This window comes from Berghia stephanieae, chromosome 4 (genome assembly GCF_034508935.2).
Source record: "Berghia stephanieae isolate SIO BIC M18660-M18661 chromosome 4, UCSD_Bste_1.3, whole genome shotgun sequence".
Classification (NCBI taxonomy): domain Eukaryota; kingdom Metazoa; phylum Mollusca; class Gastropoda; order Nudibranchia; family Aeolidiidae; genus Berghia; species Berghia stephanieae.
In genome coordinates, this window is record NC_088363.1 from 88,900,699 (window position 1) to 88,926,643 (window position 25,945).

Below are 25,945 nucleotides of genomic sequence, written 5' to 3' on the forward strand. Positions count from 1 at the left end.
GGATCAAGCAATACTTTTAGTTTTAGGCAATAATAGCGCCAAGGAAACGTTTCGATTTAGATAGGACTCAAATTCAAATGGCGCTTCCGACACTTTCCTCTTCGGGGAACGAGACAAAACATGGGGAAATGATGATGATGATACTAGGCTGCTACTGCTAGAAGCTGTGGACTGTATAAAGTAATAAACAAAAATGAATATATAACAGCTTCAAAACAGAATAAAATAACCGATACGGAACGTTTCGGGCTCAAAGCCCTTATTCAGGCAACAACAACAAAAAAATAGATATAACAGCTTCAAAAAAAAAAAAAAGAACACAAAACCAAACACGTAACTTTTCGAGCTCAAAACCCTTCTTCAGCCAATTAAAACAATTATAGCATAACTACATAACCTAGGAACCCAGATAGACTACTATCTTAGTATTTGTTTGTTATATTGTTCTTTTTTTTAAAAGCTGTTATATAATTCATTTTTGTTTATTGCTTTTTATAGTCCAGTTTCTATTTCTAGCAGCTTTGTTTTACAAGAGTTTTTCAAAAAATAAGAATTATATAACCAGTATTCATACATGCATCATTACCCTCATTTCGATGAAAATATTCTTAATAAATGTATATAATAATATGACCTTAAGTAGTCTTTGTTATCAGGAGACACATCCCGACAATGGTGGTATGGTATTGATTATCACACAGATAGCGTGTTCAACTCATACCCATCTCATACTCATACTACTCCTTTGGCATTTGATCAAGTGGCTGCCGGATTTAAAGCTCAGCTCAAAAGCATAGTAGAGTATTGATTTTTAAGGCAAGGACAGCTGGACAAACAGCATTAAAAAATAAGTCAATACAACTCAACTCAAAACATGTCAACCGAACGCCAAAATCGTGTTTATTTGATATTTTTGTACAGCCTCTCTATCTCTCTCTCTCTCTCTCTCTCTCCTACATACATACACTCAAAACACACACACACACACTTTCGAGTTCCCACAGACTAGCATAATGCTTACTTACAGTCTTTTAATAACAACCTTGGTATTGAGTTCCAACACTCCTACTCCTACCCTTTTTTTACTTTCAGCAGTCATTATCTAAATCACCATATCAATCTCATGCATATTGAATTGCCTGAGTTGTTGCTCCTTTATCATTTTAAAAAAATAAATGCATTTCGTTAAGGTTTCCGAGATTTTTATAAAATGAATAACATTAACATAAAAACAATAAATGCTAAGCTGAATGCAAATGATCAATTTATAACAATTTCGGTAAAATCAGGATAAGCAAAACGTCACATCCTGATTGGTTCAATCAACAAATAAAGGCTGGAAGAAAGCAGGAGAGAGTGGTGGGGGGAAGGGCGGGGGGCTAATGACTGATGTAGGTAATTTGAATAATTTGATAAAAGTTTGGGATTAAATAAATGACAATGATAAATTATATACTTAATCAAATGACATAATTTTCTTTCTTTCCATTGATTTTGTTTTTATTGTAAAAGCAAAATGTGCTATCTGTTGTCTTATTTCAAACCTTGGTGAGCGAAGGTCATAAAAATAAAGACACAGGCAGCATGACCATGATTATGTGACATAATTAACTCTATTCCATCAGTGTAGTTGTCTGAGAAGTCGCCGGGCAATCAACTGGACAATCAAGTATATTAATATTGCAATAATAAATTTTTGGTCTTTGTTTTGTCTGTTTTTAGGAGTTTTACAGCCCATGTGAGACTTTTAGGTCACCTTGGCACCATTACAAAAGAAGAAAGTGGGATAGTCAAACAGATCATTAAGGTAATTTAAGAACCACTATAAAGGAAGATACTAGAATGACCAAAAAATCATAGATTTAGCTGGGCTATGCGACCAAGTTCCGAAGAAAATGTACGACAAGGAAAAAGTTCGCATAAAAGTACGTTATAGAGCAATTGGTTCATTTGTTTGGTCTCTGAGACTACCGACCTAAAAACTCCACCAAAATACAATCACAGAATCCCAGCATGAGAAAGCGAGAGCGAGATAGGTATTAACATTTTTAGAAAGCATAAATATGCTCAAAATATATAAGCATGAAAAAGAAATGATTTAGAAGGAAAAGGACAGTAAGCGATGAACAAAGAAAGCAAATGAATGGGGTTTAGAGACGCTGCAAGTGGTCACACATCCAACAGAATGGAGGATAATAGACCATTCATGCTTATGTGTTGTTTGAATAACAATTTTTTTTTTTTTTAAAAAGATGATTTAAGAACATGTTAAGGACCCCATTCTGACTGATTATAGATAGTATGCGCTTGGTTAAGAAGATCACAACATTGCCAAGTATAATGGACCAACACACAAAACTAGATGCAACCATAAACGTTCATAGACTGGTTAATATAGTTTAGTGAGAATTACTCAAAACCGCGGATGGCAAAAAGCAATAACAAAGACCCAAGTGACATCAACTTCATTCTATCTATATCTTTAACCCCCCAAAAATGCTTAATATTTATTCCCCATTATTTTCATATTTACTGGACCTGAAAAGACCTTAAAATGTTGCAAATGCTGTAAAACTCTTAAAAGCAACCACCAACCAGCCCAGTTCTAAAATAAATATTTTCCTTGATTTTGTTCAAGCACATTACTTACAGCAGAATCATGTGGCTATATTTTATTGTGCATCTTGATTAATGAAAGCATAACAAGAATTCCAAAATTGAATTTAAAAATCATGAAACAATATAAACATGAATAATCCAAACATCTAAACTGAAAATAACCAGTGATGTTAAAATAACAGCTACTCCAAACTATGACCTCCCAAAATAATATTTGAATATTAAGACGAAATAAGGGTTAAAGTCTACGGTTCTATCTTTTTCACTTTACTTCAATGTCGAAGATCAGGTAAATAAATAGAATTGGCTACTATTAACACAATACTCGAGGATTAATTTCTAGGGGATTAATTTTTAAAATTGACAGTTAGTTTAAAGTTGTATCTACTGCAGGTCAGATTGGCAAATGTCACAAAAATTGGGTTTTGTTCTGTGTTGCCCTTTTCATTTTCACAAAACATTGCTATGACATGCCATTCATTGCTGGTTGTTGTGTAAAACAAGAACAATTTATAACGAATGATGGGCGTTATAGTTATTTTGCCTGGTATAAAACTCAAGGTGATCAGACTCAAACAAATGACGATAACTACACCCTGAAGTTCAAGTAAAAAATTATTTTTAAAAACATAAACCAAACAAAACTACAAATTTGATATCAAGTAACAGAGCAACCAATTTTTTTTTTTTTTAGAACAAACGTGTCAAGAAATGGAAGTCTTGTGGTAAATTATTTAAAAAGTCTGTTAAATATTATTTCACTCATTTCCCTGGTTATATTATTTATCTCAATCATCAGCTCTGAATGAAAGGCAGACATAGGATTCTGTAAATAAACTCGGAGTCAAGAACCCTTTCTTCATCAGTATAAAAAAAAACAAATTGAAAATAAGAGATAAAAGTCAGTTTGGAGTCGCTTCTATCAAAGTTTCAAACTAGAAACATTTAACAAACTTTGATTCATAACAAAACCATGAATTACAAACTGTATTGAAGATTATTTTTTATTCCCATTATCTCAAAATAAAAATAATGAAGTGCCATGATGATGACTGGTAAATGAATAGGATTGTTAAAATACGACTATGATGTAACGATAAAGAGAAATGATTACGATTCTATTTGTGACCTTTCAGAACTTGATGAAACATTTGATTTAATAAATCATTTTACAACGGTTATGGTAGTAAAAGTGCACATTAGTCATTGATCATTTTTTAAAAATTGATTTACAATATTAAAATTCCTTTTCCTGTACTTCTCTATAAAATTAATACATATTTGAAGCAAAACTTAATTAGAGTAACAATGGATTGGACTCAAAAAGTTTTATAAATTGAGTACACAACATTCTATGCAAGGTCTGGAATAATCAATCACATGTTAAAAAGGGGAGAGGGAAACCTATGGCATTCTTTTTTTTTTTTCTCAAAAATAAAAATAAAAATATTGCACACTGGGCTGCTTTCTTCAACAAAACAAATTTTTTTTAAAAAACCGTCTTAAAAAGTCGTCAATCGCTAACAATATTCATAGAATCTGCCGGAAGAGGTGAAAATGTTTTTCTTAAAAAAATAAAAATCAAAGTTAAAAAAACAAAACAAAACAAAACAAAAACAACCCCTAAATCTATTGGAAGTAAGTAGGAAAGTGAAAGCCCAACCTTCGACTTCATTACTATACAATAAATGCTCATTATCTATTGCTTTTGTTAGTTGAATACAGTTTATAACACATGACCAGGAACAATAATAAACCCCAGAGAGTGCCTGTAAAATGCATTTTGCCATCTTAATATCCATAATGACAATTTCACAACATTTTCTTATTTACTTCTTTTTTTCTGCTTCGCTTAAGATAAAATATAAACAAACATTTCCATTTTAAAATAAAATCATAGATGGAACTGGTAGCTCTGAAAATTAGATTTAAAAAATCAAACTAAAAACTTGAAATAAATTCTTGGTATTTTGTAACTTTTTATTGACCCATAATGCACCAAAAATGGTAACCAGGTAGAATTATGTGACACAGACCCAACAAGTTTGTTTTTAAAAAACATGGAATCACTCAATTTTACAACATTCCACACACTAATTGATGGGCACCAGCATGCTTGGTCAATCCAGCAGTATATTCACTCTTCTTATGATGACACGATGTTATTAAATTACACTTATTAATCATGAATATTTTACAGACAAAACAATTACTACACATTTCATTCCACCCATGTCAAATTCTCTTTGTTTAATTATCATTAGCATATCAAGTATTTTGTCTATGTACATGTAACAAAGTTGCAACAAGTAAAATATCAAAGTCTAGTGATAAGCTAGAATTACCAATCAATCTACAATACAATTTGATTCAGATTCAATGTGCTATTCTTGGCTTTGATGTTATAAACTGCACAAATGAACATTATAAGGGACTGAGACTTGAAATATTTCCTTACCAACTACTAGAAAATCGTCACATTCGTTACGATGCAACCAAAATTTTTCTCAATCAAATTTCTTTAGTACATCACAAAATTTTTGAAAAACAACTTTTGTTACGGTTATAAGAACTTAATGCTGTGTTGTAAAGTTTGTTTTGCTGTACAAAAATTTTGTATAAATAGCATGTACTTATTCCTTTTCAGCTTGAGTTTTTTAAAAAAAAAAGGTTTTATGTTGGATGAGTATGACGTTTTGAGGAAAATCCAGAAAATGGTTGGTAAGGAAAGAGTTAAGTCTTTAGAATAAACCTAGTCTTCATAAAGATTTAAACAGACGACAGGCAAAAGTTAAGTCAAGTCTCTTCCAGCAATCTACAACCCAACAAGACTATCTTTATTCTATCACAATATCGACAATGTAAATAAATAAATACAAATTGAGGCTGATTTCGTCTAGAAATGAAATGGTCATGAATTTCTATGCAGCAGGTTTTCCTCCGATAAGAGATGTTCTGTAAATCAAAGACAAAAAAAAATATTTTTTAAAATAATCAAATGCAAAGCAATCCCAGTTCCAGATACAAGCTTTTCAGAGACAAACAAGACTTGGGGAATTTTGGGGGAAAAACAGGGATTTAGATAAAGATGTGATAATTATGATGATGGTGAAGGTGAAAGAGGTGGATTTGAAAATGATGATGATGATGATGATAATGATGATGATAATGATGATGATGATAATTATGATAATGATGATGACGACGATGATGATGGTTTTTCTGAATTTAATGAGGGGTCTGCAGATATTTCTAAATTTTTATTTCAACCATTCATCATGACTGTACCTTAACACCAAATCAATATAAGAGCAGACCTGCCAAATTGAAAACTTCAATTTTAGTAATTGTTATGTCAATTTTTAGTAAGTTGAAAAGGAAATTCGTACTAATTTCTGAAATTGTGTATGAACAACCACAACATTATTATTGTTATTAGTAGTAGTGTTAGTAGTAGTAGTAGTAATAGTAGTAGTAGTAGTAGTAGTAGTAGTAGTAGTGGTAGTAGTAGTAGTAGTAGTAGTAGTAGTAGTAGTAGTAGTAGTAGTGTTGTTGTTGTTGTTCTTCTTCTTCTTCTTCTTCTTCTTCTTCTTCTTCTTCTTCTTCTTCTTCTTCTTCTTCTTCTTCTTCTTCTTCTTCTTCTTCTTCTTCTTATTATTATTATTATTATTATTATTATTTAAGTATTACTAAGAATTAAAAATTCGTAATTTTCCATAAAAATTCGTATTTGCCCATGAAATTTGTCTAAAATTCATAAGATTCGGCAGGTATGTAAGAGACTTTATGAGAGACTAAGTTGAGAATAAAGTACTTCATTGTTTGTTTGTTTGTTTTTTAAGGGTTTTATGGTACTTGCAACACATTTAGGTCACATCAGCGCCAGTAAAAAGGAAGACAGTGGGATAATCAAAAGTTCTAGAATTACAATTAAAACACACAAGAAAAGATAAGACAAAGGGGAATTGGTTCAAATAGGAAACAGATGTAGATTCCAAGAGCACACACTATCAGTGTACTTAGTTTGAGATCACTAAATGTCTAATCCAGACACAAGCACAGGTCCCCACCAAGAGCAAAACACTCAAATGTTTACAAATCATACATATAAAGTACATCATTATATGTTACAGTGAATGACATAATCAGTCGGATGGTGAAAAGGTTTGAACTGAGATATTGTCAATTTTAGTTAGAAGGTCAATTGTTATCAAAAATGAGTCCTTGTCATAAATGATTAAATCAACCCTTTTTGTACATCTTTGGGAAATATCTAAACTTAACTTCACTTCTAAATATTTTTTACAACTAGTCAAGTTGAAAAAGTATGAAATTTGAGAAAAGTTGCTGGATACGTTTCCCATACATCTGACCATAACTTCATGAAAAATCACCCGATTCATTTCAAATAAAGATCAAACTGTTCTGGGGAGCATATTCTTTCAGAAAATGAAAAAATAAATATGCAAATCCAAAATTTTCACCTTCCGACTGATTATGTCATGCACTGACATATATACTTCTGTGTCAACTTACTTTGCTGTGGAAGTCGAATAGTTTCTGTGTCTGAGAGGATGACTTGATGAAGTCTCCCTCTAAACTTGTAACGTATATACAGTCTCTTCTCCTCGCTGATAAAAGGGTCGTAAAATCCTGGCAGTCCACTCTGTTGTACACAGAAGTCACAAGAAAATCTATAATTAGCGACTTTCAACCATTTAAGTGTTGAGCATGATTTATAACAAAAGAGAAAATGTAACTTCAATACACAATATAGACACCGTTTTCACTACTTTTGTTATGTGGTTTTATTAGATTCTACTTATACTTCAATATTTTTTAATCTGAGCTTTTAGATATCCAAGAAATCCAAAATCACAAGTGCTGTTTTAAGCACAAGTCCCTCAACCCCCTTAGAATTTTTCTCTCTGATACACTGTTTTTTTTTTTTTTAAATCAAGAATCAAGAAAGAAAATTTTTTAAATAAACAATTTTAAACAAAATACGACCACCCTCTCTAGTCCGAGTTTAAAAAAAAAAGAAATGAATTAATAAATTCAAATTCATGGTCTGGTAACAAACCGATCTAGCCTTAATGCTTCAGAGCATTGAATATTAAAGACATTTCTTGAATACTAGTATCGACAATAAATCAGAATCCTTTTGATCACTGAAAATTGTAAGAATTCACAATCTATTGTAAAAAACTTTTACAATGAGAAATTTGAGACAGGCTTGCTTTATCCTATTGCTCTATTTACATTATGGGATGAAATCATAAATCTAAATGATGATTAACAATGCGGCTATGTGGTCTAGTGCTATGACACTCGCTTTCGGATCGGAAGGTCCTGGGTTCGAGCCTCGCTCGGGACATAGATGAGTCCTTGGAAAAGGCTCTTTACTCACATTCCTCACCGTATTCAGGTGTAAAATGAGTACCTGGTCGTTAACAGCGTTGTCTTTGTCCGACAAAATGCAATGTCGCTTAACAGGCGTCATGTCCGGTCCTACAAGTTAAATGTTGCTGTTGACCAGGGACCCCTTGTAAAGAGCTTTGAGCACATTTAGTGGATATTGCGCTATATAAAAACTCCAAATAAATGAATAGATATCTTTCCGGATATGTGTAATTGGACCAACTAAAAGTTTCACTACATACTTTGGATGATGTCTCAGCAATGATCAGTTTGGAGTCTTTGACCAGAGACTGGACTTGAATGGTCACATCAATGCATGCTGGACCCATTATTTCTCTGAAATAAACACGAACAAAGAAAGGCATTTTAAAGACCGCTATCTATACTCACAAAGGGTTTGAGATTATAGGTGGCTTACGGTTAACAATTAAAAAAAAATACTCAAGGTTAATGCAATCTTAATTTCTTATCTTAAAAAAATATATCTAAAATATAGAATAACATCTGGAAAGAATATAACATGGCCTCTCTCTTTATAAGTTTGGGATTGGCTTTATCAATTCAGAAAATCTTTCCAGCGGTGCAGAAACGGGAACAAAATAGATAAATTTATAAATAATACATCTCTAGGGCTATGTGGTCTAGTGGTATGACACTTGCTTTCGGATCGAAAGGGCCTGAGTTCGAGCCTCGCTCGGCGCATAGTTGAGTTCTTGGAAAAGACACTTTACTCACAGTCTCTCACCTTACTCAGGTGTAAAATGAGAACCTGGCCGTTAACAGTGTTGTATCTGTACGGAAAAAAAAATGTGAAGTCGCCTAACAGGCGTCATGTCTCGTTCTACATGTTACATGTTGCTGTGGTCAGGGACCCTTTGTAAAGCGCTTTGAGCACATTTAGTGGATATTGCGCTATTTAAAAGGTCAACTTTTTTTTTCTTTTTAGTTCACCAAAAAGTGAATGATATGCACAAACCCGTCATCACTTGGTTGGAGTTTCCCATAGAGTGCCTTGATGATAATCAACCCTGATTTCCTTTCCTCTGCCTCCATATTCCTGTCATAGGTCTCTCTCATCAGCTCAACCTTTGTGAGGAAACAAAATATGAACTAGAAGATCTCAAAGCAATGACAACAGGAAAAACTATATGTGTTATCTGGTGTGTAACTATGATAGAAAAGACACAGCCCTTGTACCTTCTTTATCATAATAATAATAAATAATAACATTTATTCATTTCTAGAGGGTTTATTCCATGGGAAAACCAGAGCAACACAGGCGTCAGTGAATTTGGGCGAGGGGACTGACTTGCTCAATGGCACATCTAACTAAAATATTTTTTATTATTGTTATTATTATTATTATTATTGTTATTATTATTACTATTATTATTATTATTATTATTATTATTATTATTATTATTATTATTATTATTATTATTTTATTACTATCATCATTACTATCAGTATTATTATCATCATTATTACAACTATTTTAATTACTTTTTTTCCTCTATTACAAGAGCTGTAACCTAACAATAATTGCCTATTTGGACAATAAAGATTATTATTATCATTACTATGATTAATAAACAAATAAATGACAGTGACAAATTTTAAAAAGCAATAAAGATCATAATAATATCAGTAACTGAAAAACATGCAGGTGTTGTTTGTCTAAAATTCTAGACAAAGATCCAGTCCAGCTATCTGAAAATAAAGTTGTTACAAAATTAACTGTTCCCAGTCAAATGGAAGGGTTCATCCTACATGCACAGCTAGTGTTCTGGACCAAAAAACGTCATAATCCGTCCACACGATAAGTGTTGCTGTTGGTTAGGGGACCCTTTGTAAAGCATATTGAGCATGTCTAGTGAATGTTGCGCTATATAAGTGCTCTAATTTTTATGGGTCTTTTTTACATCTAATATTACAAAACCAAAAAAAAAAAAACAAAGGAAAAAAACAAAATTGACTGGCTGCAAGGAGAGCTAATACCAAAAAGAGCTACTCACCATTAAGTTTGACTTCACTTCCATGGGTATAAATTATATATTATGCCCCAAAATTTCTGATGCATATTTAATTTAAAGAATGTCAACAAAAAGCAATGCATAATAAACAAAAGAAAGCTCCTTACAGCTCTTTCAGCCTCTTTCTTTCGCTCTTCCACCTGCTCTGCATGCTGCTCTTTTTGTTTTTCTATTTCCCTGTGAACAAAACAGTTAAAGCTTTCAGATTCATTTCTAGTGACACAAAGCTGTAAAGTTGCCAAACTTAAAATGACCTCAAAATCTAAATTTCCGACCTCAAATAATTTAACATGAAAATCAAAATGGTAAAAGTTAAGAGGACACTCCACTCATTAATCATTATCATCACTGTATCACCATCATTCTGTCACCTAAAACAATGTCACAATATAATAATATCATGATATCATAATTTCTACAAAATGATAAGGAAGAAATCAAAATCACCAACCTTTCTTTCTGTTGTTTCAAGTACGGTGCGATAATAAGGTTCTTAATAATGAAGAATGACACAGAAGGAATGACACTGCCGTAGAAGATGGCACTGGGGGTGATGTCTTGGGATAAATGGACAGGGAAGAAGAAAGTCTGTTGGCCCCGAAGGATTCTAGCGGATGAAATGAAAAAAAAAAGTAATAATAATAATAAACAAACAACAGAAAAACACAATAAAAAAAAAAATTAAAAGAAGCAAATTCATCGTATAAAGTAAAACCTCAAAATATGACATCTACACTGCCGTTTTATTAAAGAACACAGTAGTGCCATATGGTTAACATTGCATATACTGTGTTTTTAATAACAACGGCAGTACAGGACACAAGAACAAGCTGTAGAGAAGCTGTATCAAATGGTAAAGACTGTATTCTTCCATAGCCAGGCCAGAAATGCATTTCTTCAATTACCACTCTTTTTCTATAATAAAACACTTTTTAATAAATTCTTTATAAGTCATCTCCTTTTAAAATCAAAAGACAAATATGACATTCAAAAGTAATACAGCGTCCATATCTTACTTCAGTTTGAGCTGCACTCCATGAGGCACCCCTACAATCAAGGTCCCTCCAACATGGCTGAAATCTGTGATCTTTTTCTCCACTGTACATTCCAACATTGAGCCAAGTGTACCAACCCTGAGGAGTTACGAGAAATTTGTTATTGTAAACATGTATTTATATATATATATATACTGTGTTCCAAAAGTTGTCCAATATTTGATGTGTTTTAATTTTTCACTAATGCTTTTTTACAAGTTTTCTATAGTTCCCATGCGTTGCCCACACAATTTTTCTGCTACTGTGTTGTCTTAACCCATAGAGGCCCGGTGTTTACTAAAAAAAATTCCCCCGAGGCCCAGTGTAAGGGGCATAACTCTTAACAAAAAATACCAACACAAAGTTAAAAAATTATTAAACGAGAACCAAATGACATAAAATTATAATTTTAATTCCTTTTATAGCCAGATAAATTTGCTTTCGAATGATATATAACATGACATGTTTTGATTTCAATAAATTGGGAAAAAAGTATTAAAAAAAAAAACTCGTTCCCCGCACCCCCATTCCCGTCATTTTCGTCAATCTCGGACTCCGATTCAGTGTCCGAATCACCTTGATCAGGTGCTAACGCCTTGTCTTGTCCATCCCCACCATCGTTTACATCTTCTCTTTCTAGTTCGATATCGCTTTCATTTCCAAAATCCTCTTCATCGTCCACACCACTCTCCAAAACATCATTTCTAGCGCCACGCAACGTACGGGAATGCTATTTTTCTGAATTCGATTACTCACTTGTTATCAACGATATAAACGTGCGGTAAAAACGAAACGGAAATAGAACGATCGCATTACGTTTACGATGTTTCCGGTTTAGAATAAAACGAAGTGATTCGTTGCAATAACAAAGTAAACATGATCCGTTTTTTCTCAGGGGCCGCGGGCGATGACGGGCGATGCGGGCCTCAACAGTCGCGGGCGACTCCAGGGGAAGCGGGCCTCTATGGCTTAAAGAATGAAAACAACTCACCTATTTCCATGCCATGTGGTAAAGTCGATAAAATCGTATTTTGACTTATAAAATCAAACCGTGTTTCAACACAAAACACACTTAGTGAGTACACAATCCAAATCCAGTATTGATTTTTAAATTTTAACTAAAACTTTTATTGTGGCTTTATAATTCAACATGGTAAAATTGGATAATTCAGCGCGTGGTAGTGCAATTGGTATGATTAATTCTGGGATTGAAATTTCTGTTGTTTCCAGGTATTTTGTCGCGTGTAAAAAGATTATTCAAAGTTTAAACCCTCGTTTTAATGACACTGGTTTAGTAAAAGACAGCCCAAGAAGTGACAAGCCAAGGGAGACAACCGATGAATGGACATGTGGATTTTACACCTACAGACAAAATCCATTTTTTGACAATTGCATACACTGCTAGGAATGCAGATGCGTCTAAGAACACTGTGCTAAGACATTTTGAGAGCTTGGATTGTTGAAATCCTTATTCCCCAGATTTTGCTATACATGGCCAAGCATGGAGCAACATTTCAGCAGGACAGTGCTAGGTCACACATGAACTTCTTCAAAGTCACAATATTGAGGTTTTAAACTAGCCATCAAGATCCCCTGACTTTAACCCTCTCCCTACAAGGCTTTTTACCTGTATTCGCCTACAACGTGGGTCTTTTTTTGACCCAGACTTCTCAAAGAGAAAAAAAACTCTTTACCCCCCTCTTCCTACAACGTGGGTCTTTTTTGACCCAGACTTCTCAAAGAGAGAAAAACTCTTTACCCCCCTCTTCCTACAAGGTGGGTCATTTTTGACCCGGGGTATAAAATAACAGAAATACATCTTTTATGCTTATATTGTGTACAATGCTGCCATTTTCAATAGAAAAAAGATGTGCGCATCTTTTATACTGATATGATAGGGGTTCGAATCTCATATAAATATGCGGTTTAAGTTGTTCCATGAGTCCTAATTATTAGTATATATATGTATACTGTATATAATATATATATATATATATATATATATATATATATATATATATATATATATATATATATATATATATATATATATATATATAATATTATATGAATAAAGCATTTGATAGGATACTATTGTTTGTTTGTGGGGTTTTACGTCGCTTTTAACACATGGTAAGTCATATCAGCGAGTGTTATATTTCACATTCATTTTTGTGCTGCCACACAGAGACATGGTATAGCACAACACATGCCTCATTCGATCACAGTATACTGATACCAAGCCAACCGTCTTAGTAATAGTACTAATCCCATGATGCCGAGAGTTAGGCGAGACTGCTACTGCCGAGCAGTGGTAAATGTTTACAGTGGAAACCATTTATAACAGGCCTGGATATAGCAGGGATCCGGCTATAACAGGGATACTCTAAACCCACATTTTTGGTTTTGTTTTCTTTATCTATGTAATATTTTATCGGATATAACCGGGAATCGGATATCGCAGGGATTTTTCTCCACCTCCACCATCCCTGTTATAATCGGTTTCCACTGTATTTTAGATTATAGGAATAAGCCTTCACAAAAAATATAAGAAAAACTAGAAAATTTATTAACTCAGATTAACTTGGATCAAAGGTAGATCAAATGGAAACAGTATGTAGCTTTCAATTGGAACAAGCTGTACATAAGGGAGCGTTCACATATTACGTCATCAAAAATTTGCCCTTTTTAGACCCCCCCCCCCCCCCCTCCCCCAAGTCATCACTTGTCATCATTGACCTGACCCCCCCCCCCCCTCCCCCAACAGATGATGAAGTCATCTAATTTAATAAAAACTAAAAGATAACTTTAATTTCACAATATTTATTATTCATTTTTCAAACCATAAACATTGATCATCAACGTTTGATAAAACACATTCAGACATTTTATTAATTTCAGAAACTGTTGATAATTTATGTTTTACGATACAATGGGGACATAAAATTTAAATTTGCAAAGATAAAATCTAACAAACATTATTTAAATTAGGCTACTTGCTGCAGGTACAATTTAAAAAATTTCAGAAAGTGTAATTTAAAATAGAAAAGGAGGCAAATTATTTTATAGCATATGAGTCTTTTAGTGGAATGAATTTCTGTTTCAATTTCCAAACATAAAATTAATTGATTCAAAAATGTTTCTGCCTTGGACCTTTGGCAATGTAATATAAATAGTATCATCAATTTCATCTTCATCGTCATCACTTTCTCCCATTTGCTGTTCTTCTTGTATGCCGCATTTTCGTGAATGGTCTTTCATTGCTGTGATCGAGGAGTGATACAATGAACATTTAGGGCAAGTTCGCCTTTGAGAAGTGATACCCCTTTCCCATCTTGTTTCTTGAGGGACGGGCAATACTCATCATAGTTTCAAGTTTCAAGTTTATTCAATATTAGGCTTTCGCCAATAAATCAACAATTTGATGCCAACATACATGAAGGTGAAAAAAAAAAGGTAAATGGAACCAAAAATTAAACTGATACACCACACAAAAATACAACAATCGTAATAACATCAATACGTTCAATAATAATAATAATAATAATAATAATAATAATGATGATGATGATGATGATGATGATGATGATAATAATAATAATAATAATAATAATAATAATAATAATAATAATAATAATAATAATAATAATAATAATAATAATAATAATAATGATGATGATGATGATGATGATAATAATAATAATAATAATAATAATAATAATAATAATAATAATAATAATAATAATAATAATAATAATAATAATAATAATAATAATGATAATAATAATAATAATAGTAATAATAATAATAATAATAATAGTAATAATAACAACAACAATAAGAAGAAGAAGAAGAAGAAGAATAAGAAGAAGAAGAAGAAGAAGAAGAAGAAGAAGAAGAAGAAGAAGAAGAAGAAGAAGAAGAAGAAGAAGAAGAAGAAGAAGAAGAAGAAGAAGAAGAACAACAACAACAACAAGAATATCAATAATAATAACAATAATAATATTACCATAATCCCCACACCCCAATCATCACCGTTACCACCACCACCATTACCATTATCACTACCACTATCACCATCACTTTTACATTTCCAATCAGTTTTTCTCATTTAAAAAAAAAAAAAAAAAAAAAAAAAAAAAAAAAAAAAAAAAAAAAAAAAATTAAAAAAAAAAAAAAAAAAAATAAATAAATAAATAAATAGACAAATAATAATAATAATATAATAATAATAATAATAATAATAATAATAATAATAATAATAATAATAATAATAATAATAATAAAATATTGATACCCATCACAACAGACCTCCTCACTACCACGAAAATTCCCGTAGTACTACGGCTAAATCCCGGGCTGGATATAATAAAGGTTTTTAATTAAATGTCATTTCTTGAAAACGAAGTTCTGGTGCCAGAGCTATCACATAGAGTTAATATTTTTCCCCACGCATTATAAGGACAAACTGGTGGTTTTTAAGGGTAGTTAAAATGTCTACATCGTCATCACTTTCTCCCATTTGCTGTTCTTCTTGTATGCCGCATTTTCGTGAATGGTCTTTCATTGCTGTGATCGAGGAGTGATACAATGAACATTTAGGGCAAGTTCGCCTTTTGAGAAGTGATACCCCTTTCCCATCTTGTTTCTTGAGGGACGGGCAATACTCATCATAGCAATTTATCTTTAGCTGTTTTGAACAGCTGTTTTAGCTTTTTTAACAAATGCAGCCCACATTCCAATTTTTCTTGCAGATATGCTTGCTGCCTTTGCACGCCATTGGATGATCATGTTATCAGCTTTTTCTCTGTCCACAACTTTATTGGCCTTAAGCCCATTCCATAATGCTTGGGCCTTTGCCAATGCAAGTTGGCGCTTGTCATCAGGATGTGCCTTTAAATAGGCATCAACAAACTTTTCATAGAGATGTGTATTACTCAAGGAATTTACCCAATGGAAACCGTACGGTGCTCTTATTGGCTAACCAACCAGCGGCCTCGATGAGAAAAATATCCGCCATTTTGCTGTTGGCTGGGAATCGCGTTACTATAGTAAACAAGCGCTGATCGGCCGTTCATGAAAACAAGTTGCTGCTCGCTCGTTTAACTCAAAATTATTCAAAACGATCTCTCTAAAATGATATAAATGTGACTTCTTAAGGTTTTCTTCACGATCAAAACCACACAACATTCTATTAATGATTACGTCCGAGGCAAAAAGGAATATTGACAGGTCGACCGAGAGTTGAACTCGTGAGACGACAAACATCAATGCGAAGTGTAGCGAGAGTCAAGCTATTGTTTGTCTTGTCCTATTCTATATAGAGAAAAGGATAAATAGTATAGCCTCGTGCGTGAGTGGTTGCGTGTCATAGTCTTGTTTTTACATGTGTTTCTGTTGTTTATGTGTGTAGTGATGACTCTCTCACACTCAATTTCAATGCCGAAAGAGGAATTCCCGCACACAAGAAAGGGGAATTGGGGTGGTATTTGGCATACATATTGTATAGTATCTAGTTCTAAATAGATAACTGATTAGAATTATATTATGATATATAAACACAATGCCAAATACAATTCCGAAGTTTCCTTATTTCAAATGAAGTAAAGCTCCAAAACCTAATGGTAGTGATTGTAGTACTGAGTGTTAGTGATGTGATGTGGTTGTGGTTGTAGTTGTAGTAGTAATAGTGATGGTGATGTGGTGGTGGTGATGATTGTAGTTGTAGTAGTAGTGGTAGTGATGATGATGTGGTGGTGGTTGTAGTAGTAGTGGTAATGGTAATGAAATGGTGGTGGTGGTGGTGGTTGTAGTAGTAGTGGTCGTGATGATGATGTGGTGGTGGTGTTTGTAGTAGTAGTGGTAATGATGCGGCTATGTGGTCTAGTAGTATGACACTCGCTTCCGGATCGGAAGGTCCTGGGTTCGAGCCTCGCGCTGGGCGCATAGTTGAGTCCTTGGTAAAGGCTCTTTACTCACATTCTCTCACCGTACTCATGTGTAAAATGAGTACCTGGCCGTTAACAGAGTTGTCTTTGTCCGAAAAATTGTAATATCGCCTAACAGGCGTCATGTCCCGTCCTACATGTTAAATGTTGACCAGGGACCCCTTGTAAAGCGCTTTGAGCACATTTAGTAGATATTGCACTATATAAAGCTCAATTAAAAAAAAAAAATATTTCAATGATGATGATATGGTGGTGGTGGTTGCAGTAGTAGTAGTGGTAGTGATGATAATGTGGTGGTGGTTGTAGTTGTAGTAGTAGTGATAGTGATGATGATGTGGTGGTGGTTGTAGTAGTAGTGGTAGTGATGATGATGTGGTTGTGGTGGTTGTAGTAGTAGTTGTAATGGTGATGATATGGTGGTAGTGGTGGTTGCAGTAGTAGTGGTAATGGTAATGATATGGTGGTAGTGGTGGTTGTAGTAGTAGTGGTAATGGTAATGATATGGTGGTGGTTGTAGTAGTAGTGGTCGTGATGACGATGTGGTTGTGGTGGTTGTAGTAGTAGTGGTAGTGGTGCTATTGTGGTGGTGGTTGTAGTAGTTGAGGTAGTGATGTGGTGGTGGTTGTAGTAGTAGTGGTGGTGGTGGTTGTGGTAGTAGTGGTAATGATGATGATATGGTGGTGGTGGTTGCAGTAGTAGTGGTAGTGATGACGATGTGGTTGTGGTGATTGTAGTAGTGGTAGTGATGATGATGTGCTGGTGGTGGTGTAGTAGTAGTGGTAGTGATAATGATGTGGGGCTTGTGGTTGTAGTAGTAGTGTTAGTGATGATATTGTGGTGGTGGTTGTAGTAGTAGATGATGTGGTGGTTGGAAAACACATTACAGGTTATTATAATACATGATTACACACATTCTCTAACTTCATTTTTTGACAGCTTCGTTGTGCCATAAATGTACGCAACAGTTCTGAAACATTTTATTGTGGATTTTGATATTGTTTGTTGTTTTTCTTGTGTCGTTATGTTGACATAGATACCGAATGAATGGTAATTACTACATTCTCAGCCAACAACAAAATGGCGCTGAATGCTTTCATTGGTGGACACTTTTTAGGCTTCGTACGTATTCTCATTCGTTTAATTCTATGGTATTACTAATACTATTACTCATTCTTCAGATGAAAACTCCAAAATATATTTAATAAACTAGACACAACCAAATCAAATGATTGATGAAGAAAACTTTTCAGAATCAAAACTGAATGGTAGCAAGCAGTTTGAGCAGTTCAATCGGTTTTGATGATTCCATCATTTAATTAATTTTTCACCTTTTTGCTTATTTATTTCGAATGCCATTTTTGAAGCTCTTGCATTTAATAAAATAGGCCTAATTTGCCTATGTTTTGATGACATCATCTTGGGTCTGACCCCCCCCTCCCCATGTCAACACATGTCAACATTTGGTAGACCCCCCCTCCCCCCCTAGCTGATGACGTAATATGTGAACGCTCCCATAAAATGGTTTTCACTGAATGTCGTTTGCAAACTGGCACAGAGCATTTATTACAGGCTGTTGAAGTTTTCACGTCTTTTTTTGGTGGACACTTTCCACACCGTCTCCTTTTCAGGCCACACCCTATTGTTGCAGTTGGAATTGGCTCATATTCATCATCATTGCCTAGTTGAGTAACTATTTTACTCTTCAATTCCTTAGGAATGTTCATAGTCAATCTTCTTTCCATGAGAGGACGAGCTAGTTCCAAAGCAATATCTATCTGAAAAAAACGTCGATTGTCAGCTTGGGAAAGTTTACTTTCTGGAAATTTAATTTTGTACACAGCTAATGCAGCGATGCTAGCGATGTCCAAAATGTTGAAAAAAATAACCATGGGCCACCTCTTTGTCTGTCTTTTGGTTGTCATTGAATGAGCCATGAAGTCCATACAGTCAACTCCTCCTTTCGTTGAATTGTAGAATTCGATTATTTCAGGTATTTCTTTTCCATTCGGGGATGTAACTAGCTTTCCATCATTGTGCATTGAAGACAAAACAATCACATTTTTTTTACATCCGGATTTATAACTTACAAGTGTTTTCCCTTTTTCAAATACAAATTCAGGCTGTCCTTTCTTTGTTCGCTTTGGGTCTTTGAAGGCTTCAGGAACAAACCTTTTATTTCTTCGAACCGTCCCCACAACTGTCATCTTATTCCCTTCAAGACCATTGCATAGTTCCATGTCCGTAAAAAAATTGTCCACCGTCAAATTTCGACCACTTCCAAAATAAGGTTCACTCAACTGTAGAGCCGTGTTCCTCCCTAAGTTTATTTGAGGTTCTCTTCCAATTTTTCCAAGGTATGGAATTGCTCCCAATGGGTATTTTGTGTCTGCATCCGCTGCCCAAAATATTTTCAGCCCATACTTGTCCGGTTTTGACGGCAAATATTGAAGAAAAGAACATCTTCCTCTCCAAGGCATTAGTTGCTCATCAACAGTGATGAAAGGTCCTGGCGAGTAATGGCGTTTTAGATTTTTCAGCAGAGCCTCCCAAATGTCTCTTACAGGAGCAAAAATATCTCGATTCCTTCTCTCCGTTCTGGTGTTTTTATTGTCAAACCTCAGTCTGTTGGATAAACTCAAGAATCGATTTCTTGTCATCACAGCCCTTGCCAGCGCGTTTCCATTTTTTAGATCCCATACTAATTCCGTTGAAAAAATGTTTTGATTCATGGCACCCAGATGAATGAGAATACCAAGGTAGCCACGCATTTCGATATCATCCGTATCTTTCCATTTTTCTCCCAAAGCCTTTCTCCCTTCTGCATTTGTATATCTAACAACATCAGAAAGTATAGATTGGGTGAAAAATAAATTGAATGCAGATGTAGGATCAATTATCTGTTGACACCCGACCAATTTAGGCTTTGCTTGACGACAAATATTTTTGCTTGGAGTTCTCTGGTTGGGTATAGTGTTTGCTGACCAGGACATCCCATCTTTAGTAACCACGGCAACAGAGTCTGACAATAAATAATAAAGTGGGGGGGGGGGGGGGAAGGAGGGGAGGGAAGGACAGAAAAGAATTAGTACTGCTATATAATAATATTGAAACAATTATTTCAACACTCTAAAAGTAAACATAATACAGGCATGATCGAATGGATATCACACTGGACATGTAGCTGAAGGTACATAGGGTAACCATGGTACACACTTGAGATTGAGTTGCAACTTACGTAGTTCTTTAGCATTATAACATTGATTATTCAGTTAGACTTCGGGCACTGCATGTGCTAAAATGCGAAAAAAAAACTCACAACTTTAGTTATATTTAATTTATATCAATTTAGTTACACTCACCATCATTTGTATTTCCTGTGGGTTGAAGAACTGTATTCTCAGTTGCTCCGTTTTCATCATCAGAACTTATTTGCAAGTCAGGCAGAGATGGCGGATAGAAATTGCTTGAGGTTGGCCCTTCCCCTTCTTCAATCAGTTCTAAAACTGAAGATGAAAATAAGATAAAATGTATCAAACAACAAAATCATACATTACTACTAATCATACATAAGTTGGACGAAAAGGTATCTGGGAAAGGATATGGAATTCAATATTTATTGATTTTTCAATTTGAATAACTAAACAATACATCTTGTGAAATATTATTATCTTATCATAGTTGTTGGAAAGGACTCATTGTGGTTTAGAATATAATAGAGATTAAACTATTCCAAAAGTAAATAAAAGCAGACATACCTTCAGTTTGAACTTCGTCAGGATACTTGTAGATGACAGGGCCCATTTCTGTAGGCACAAATTCTTCATCAGATTCCAAGTCACTTTCATTTGGTAAGTTATCATTGTCATCCAATAAGGCATCTGGAAAATCTTCTCCATCGCTTTCATAATCATCCATTTCTTGAACTGTATCGTCCTCATTCTCTTCAGTAAAATCAGCTATCTCTAAAGTTTCAAAAATATTCCTTTCCATGTTCATTGCACGAGGATCAAAACAATGTAAAAGCGGAAGAGGAAATAACGTGAAAAGGGAGGTAACTACCAAATATATCAAGGGGAGGATAACTCAAGATAACAGAAAAGTAAAGTGGCTCCATGCACATTTCTGTTATTGTTATTATTTGATCGCTAATGAACCCACTTATATGCCCGTAATGGGAGAAAATATAGTTTTTTCATTGATTTTATTAGTGGGTCAAAAATGACCCACCTATGTAGGAATAGGGGTAGTCATGTTTGACCCCTCGCTAAATAAAAACTGTTCACTCCAGGTGTCTGAAAATTTACACACATATGTAAACTTAGACGAACAAAGCTTATCTAAAATTTCAAGCCAATCCATCAAAAAGTTTTTTTTTTAAATTATTTTTTAAGACCCTCCCGGGTCAAAAATGACCCACCTTGTAGGGATAGGGTTAACCCTCTCCTTACCAGCCATTTTCAGAATTTCCCCCAAAACTTCACACCCACCCAACATAAAATCAGACATTTCTTACTCAAACAGAACAGCAACAAGCACATTCTATACATAATATTGTTCGACAATATGAGCTATATTACAGAATGTCAAGTTTTTATAGGTATAGAAAAAAAATTTTTTAATTTGGATGAGAAAAGTAACGGTTGCATCGTAACAAATGAGACGATTTTACAATAGGTGGTAAGGAGAGGGTTAAGCCAATCGAACATCTTTGGGATGACCTGGATAGAAAGATACAGAAGAGGAGACAATCACCACAAAAAAGAGGGCAGCTCATTGTAGATAGCAATACAGGAGGAATGGAACTTCACAAAGAACAGTGAAAAAGCTCATTCAGTCCATGAAATGAATCGTCGTTGCCATGCTGAATTGGAAGCTAGAGGAGAGGACACACAAGATAATAGGCAAACTTGAACACTGAATTTTTTCAAATGAGTGTATTAAAAGTTATCTCCCTTCAAAAGTTTTCAGGTGTATGTTAATTGATTTTGTCATGTCACGCCCAACATATTAAATAATATATGTGAAAGTTTCAACTGATTCGATAAAAGATTTCAAAAGTTATACAACATCAAAGTTGATATGTATAAGCTCCCAGTGGATATGGATAAGAAAGAATGGATTTTTTTTTTAAATCCAAGAGTGGAAATGATCAAAATGACAAAAGCTATACTGATAATTAAGTATTATTTAGCATGTCTTTACCTGATACCAGCACTAAGTTTTCCATTTTCTTCAGTGAAAGCTCTTGAGTAACTGATAGCCAAAAAACTGGACCGGATTCCAAGCTGTAATGAAGGGTAGTTGTAAAAGTATATAATATAAAAAAGTGACTGGATGGTAATCCTGCCATTATTGGAAGAGATTGCTCTGACAAATATGTTGGATAAATTAGATAACAATATAAAATTTATGGAGCATGCTATTTTAAAAAAAAAAAAAAAACAAAAAAACACAACAACAACAACAAAAAAAACCAAAAAAAAAAAACGATTTTTATAAATCTAGTCCATTTATTAAAGATTGTTGTACAAAGACAAAGACATGTTTAAAAGATAAAATTACAATGCATGAATGATTCAATACACTGAATGAATTCGAATAGCTAAAACAAAAATGCGATGATTGTGTTCCCATAACTGTTACAAAGTGATCCATTTCAGCACTGTAAACTATCCCAGTAGTTTCTCAAAGCTCTGTGCTTTCTTTTTTTTTTTTTTATGACGTTGTCTCGTACTCGTATTTTGCAATTCTGCTTTATCTGGCACTGCATTATTCACAATTTTTCTAACTTTTGAAAAAAAAAAGTATTAACAGAATATTTCAGACAGAAACCATACCAGGCAAACAATATACACAATAAACAGCTATATGATACCATGTGCTTTGCCATCACTGATCAATGAATCAAGATGTCAGGTATTAAATCTGAAATTTTTTTGTCAGTATCTTTGTGACATCAAAACAAAGAAGAGAGTATCAGAAGTCAAGACAAAAACACTTTTACAAATTAAATAATAAACACTCATTACTCCACCAGATCAATTTTCTATTATAAAAAGCTTCCTTATTTCAGTTACGGTCAATCTTTAACATTAATTGCCAAAGCAACTGAATGGTAAAGTCCTAGCACCCACCTGAATAGCCGAAGAAAAATGGTTGTTTTCATGACTGTAAACAAGTTTGGTTTGAATGGACGAAGTGCTTGGGGTCATGCTAAAGGTCATCCTTCCTTGCAGGGAGCGATCAAACTGATATGCTAACACTGAATTTTAATTTAATAAAAGAAAAAAAAGAAGAATTAAAAATTAATATCTAATGCAGACAGCATTTATTTCTTTTTTAAATCAGTCCAAGAAATAAAATCAAAATGTTACCGATTTATTTGAAAAAAAAAAAAAAAAAAAATAAATAAAAAGAGTTTGTTTCGAAAATCTGTAACAGACTTAATATTCAACACCTAATCTCACATTTAGTTTCAGCTAAAGACAAAGATCCAAAAACTATACCAATCAAACAAAAATATAAATTTCTATATAAGTAATACATAGAATAATAATTAAAAAATCATGATATAAACACAGAATGCTTTTTGTTTATAAGAGTTTTATGATGTTTCATTCATCCTACACTTTTGTGCCAATGAAAAAGAAGATGGAAAAGTTGTTTTTTTAAGTTCTAGATTTAAATTTGAAAGCACCTGAGAGAGAAAACTAAGACAAAGGGGACTGGTCTGTTCAAAAAGGGTTCAGAAGTAGATTCCAAGTGCAAACTATCAATGTGCTTTTAGTTTGAGATCACCTAAATTAGTAGTCGTGATAATGATGTGGTTGTTGTAGTGGTGGTAGTGACGATGTGGAGGTTTGTTTGTTTTTGTTTTGTTTTTAAGGGTTTTACGGAGCTTGCAACACATTAAGGTCATATCAGCGCCAGTAAAAAGGAAGAAAATGGGATAGTAAAAAGTTCTAGAATTACAATTAAAGCACAAAAGAAAAGGTGAGACATAGGGGAATTGGTAAAATAGGGAACAGATGTAGATTCCAAGAGCACACTGTCAAAGTATTTAGTTTGAGATCACCTAAAAGTCTCATGCAGACACAAGCACATGTCCCAACTAAGAGGAATACACTCAAATGTTTACAAATCATATAATATAATATGTAAACTAAACATAATACAATGCATAACAGAGAGATGATTTACAATGAAAAAAATATCATCTCCAAAAACTATAACTATACATTCAACTGTTTCCCTCCCGGCAAGGATCAGGACAAAACTAAGTAATCTCATTCCGAGACAACGACAGGAAACAATTGGAAAACGGGTATGGGGGGATAGAAGACACAGCATGTACCTCCCTGCCCACTATGACGATGTGGAGGTGGTGTGTTGTAGAAGTGGTGGAAGTGATGATGATGATACGATTGTGGTGCTTGCATTCTGATGTTAATGATGATGATGGTGGTGATTAATGGCCACAGCAAATTTTTTTTAAAAGGGGGGGGGGGGGGGGGGGGGGGGGTCATACTGGCTAGACATGTGATTTAGCATCCATGAAAATATAAATTTTATCTACTGAGCATTTTACCATTTGATCATACAATGCCAACAGCCACCACCCACACCCATTTGTTGGTATATGTTGGTGGTTATAGTTATATTTCAATCAAACATCTCAATCTTCAAAATTGGTTTCTCTCCATTTTAAAATGTAAGCTCTTTTACCAAATACTTAAATTCAATAATGTCTCTTATTGCAAAAAAATTATCTTTGCAAACTTTTTCCCAGCTATTGCAGTCACATGTGTTTAGGAAATAAACAACAGCATTACATTATAACTGAAGCAGATATGATATGAACACTTACTTAATGTGGCTAGAGGTCGGTAGCCATAATGTGTTATTTCAGATCTAAAGCCCACACGCATTTGACTGAAAGAAACATATTTACAGTGATCATTGAAATGTTTAATAATGAACTATTAATATTAATAGAGAAAAAAAATGAAAATATGAACATTTTTACTCTATTCATTTCACATTAGCTCTTTAGACACATTAATGGGGCTTAATTAGTGTATTAGCACCACAAACGAAAAGGTATGCTGTGGCTTTTTAATCCTCTATACAATATTTAGTATAGTTGTGTATACAATTTTCTAAAGACTGAAAAACTATTTATTAAGACAATGAATGAATGAATGAATGAATTGATATAGCGTCTAGATCCACAATGTGCTCGGAGGCGCTTTACAATATGCAAATAAAAAGAAAAAATAAATTAATAATTTAAGCATATTTGAATAGCATAAATCAATTTGTAATTTAATTACCACGCACTGTGCTACAAGATGAAAATTTAGGATATCTATAATATGTAGGCCTGATAGAAATGTTAAACATCAAATGATTTTCTAAAGAGATGTGTTTTAAGTTTCTTCTTAAAATTTTCAAATGTCTGACATTTTTTGAGGGATGAAGGCAGTTGGTTCCATAATATGGGTGCCGACTGGCTAAAAGATCTCTCACTAAAAGACGATCTACAGTGAGGAACCTGGAAGAGATCTTGACCACTGGTTCTCTCTCCAGCACATAGAGATTAACCATATTTTGAAGGTATGCAGGAGCTGTCTTATTAAAACATTTAAAAGCATAGCATAGAATTTTGAACATAATTCGGCTGTTAACAGGGAGCCAATTTAAATTTATTAAAATCGACAATGATTTCTCTTTCAATTCCCGTTGTTCTACAATAACAAAACATAATGTATTGCGTCACTTTTACATACGAAATAATAATCATTTACCATCTTCTTGTCAGTTGACGAAACCCAGTTACTCCAATGGCAGAAGATGATCCAAGACTCACATCAAACTGCAAAGATGAAAG

General features: G+C 33.8%; 1 protein-coding gene across 2 annotated transcripts in view; it reads right to left on the reverse strand.

Annotated features, from left to right (window-relative positions):
- Positions 1-870: 870 nt before the first annotated feature.
- LOC144971518 (dnaJ homolog subfamily C member 11-like) overlaps positions 871-25,945 on the reverse strand; it is a 32,354-nt gene continuing 7,279 nt past the window's right edge. Inside the window, exons 7-17 of one of the 2 annotated variants that reach the window (XM_078912501.1) lie at positions 25,863-25,930; positions 24,923-24,987; positions 23,190-23,317; positions 22,258-22,340; positions 11,090-11,206; positions 10,525-10,680; positions 10,181-10,250; positions 9,017-9,126; positions 8,283-8,376; positions 7,156-7,285; positions 871-5,574 (exon numbers count right to left, since the gene is read on the reverse strand). In XM_078912501.1, the coding sequence (XP_078768627.1) occupies positions 5,531-5,574; positions 7,156-7,285; positions 8,283-8,376; positions 9,017-9,126; positions 10,181-10,250; positions 10,525-10,680; positions 11,090-11,206; positions 22,258-22,340; positions 23,190-23,317; positions 24,923-24,987; positions 25,863-25,930 (1,065 nt within the window). In that variant the 3' untranslated portion in view covers positions 871-5,530. The remainder of the gene's footprint in view (positions 5,575-7,155; positions 7,286-8,282; positions 8,377-9,016; positions 9,127-10,180; positions 10,251-10,524; positions 10,681-11,089; positions 11,207-22,257; positions 22,341-23,189; positions 23,318-24,922; positions 24,988-25,862; positions 25,931-25,945) is intronic. The other variant, XM_078912502.1, reaches the window with a different exon arrangement.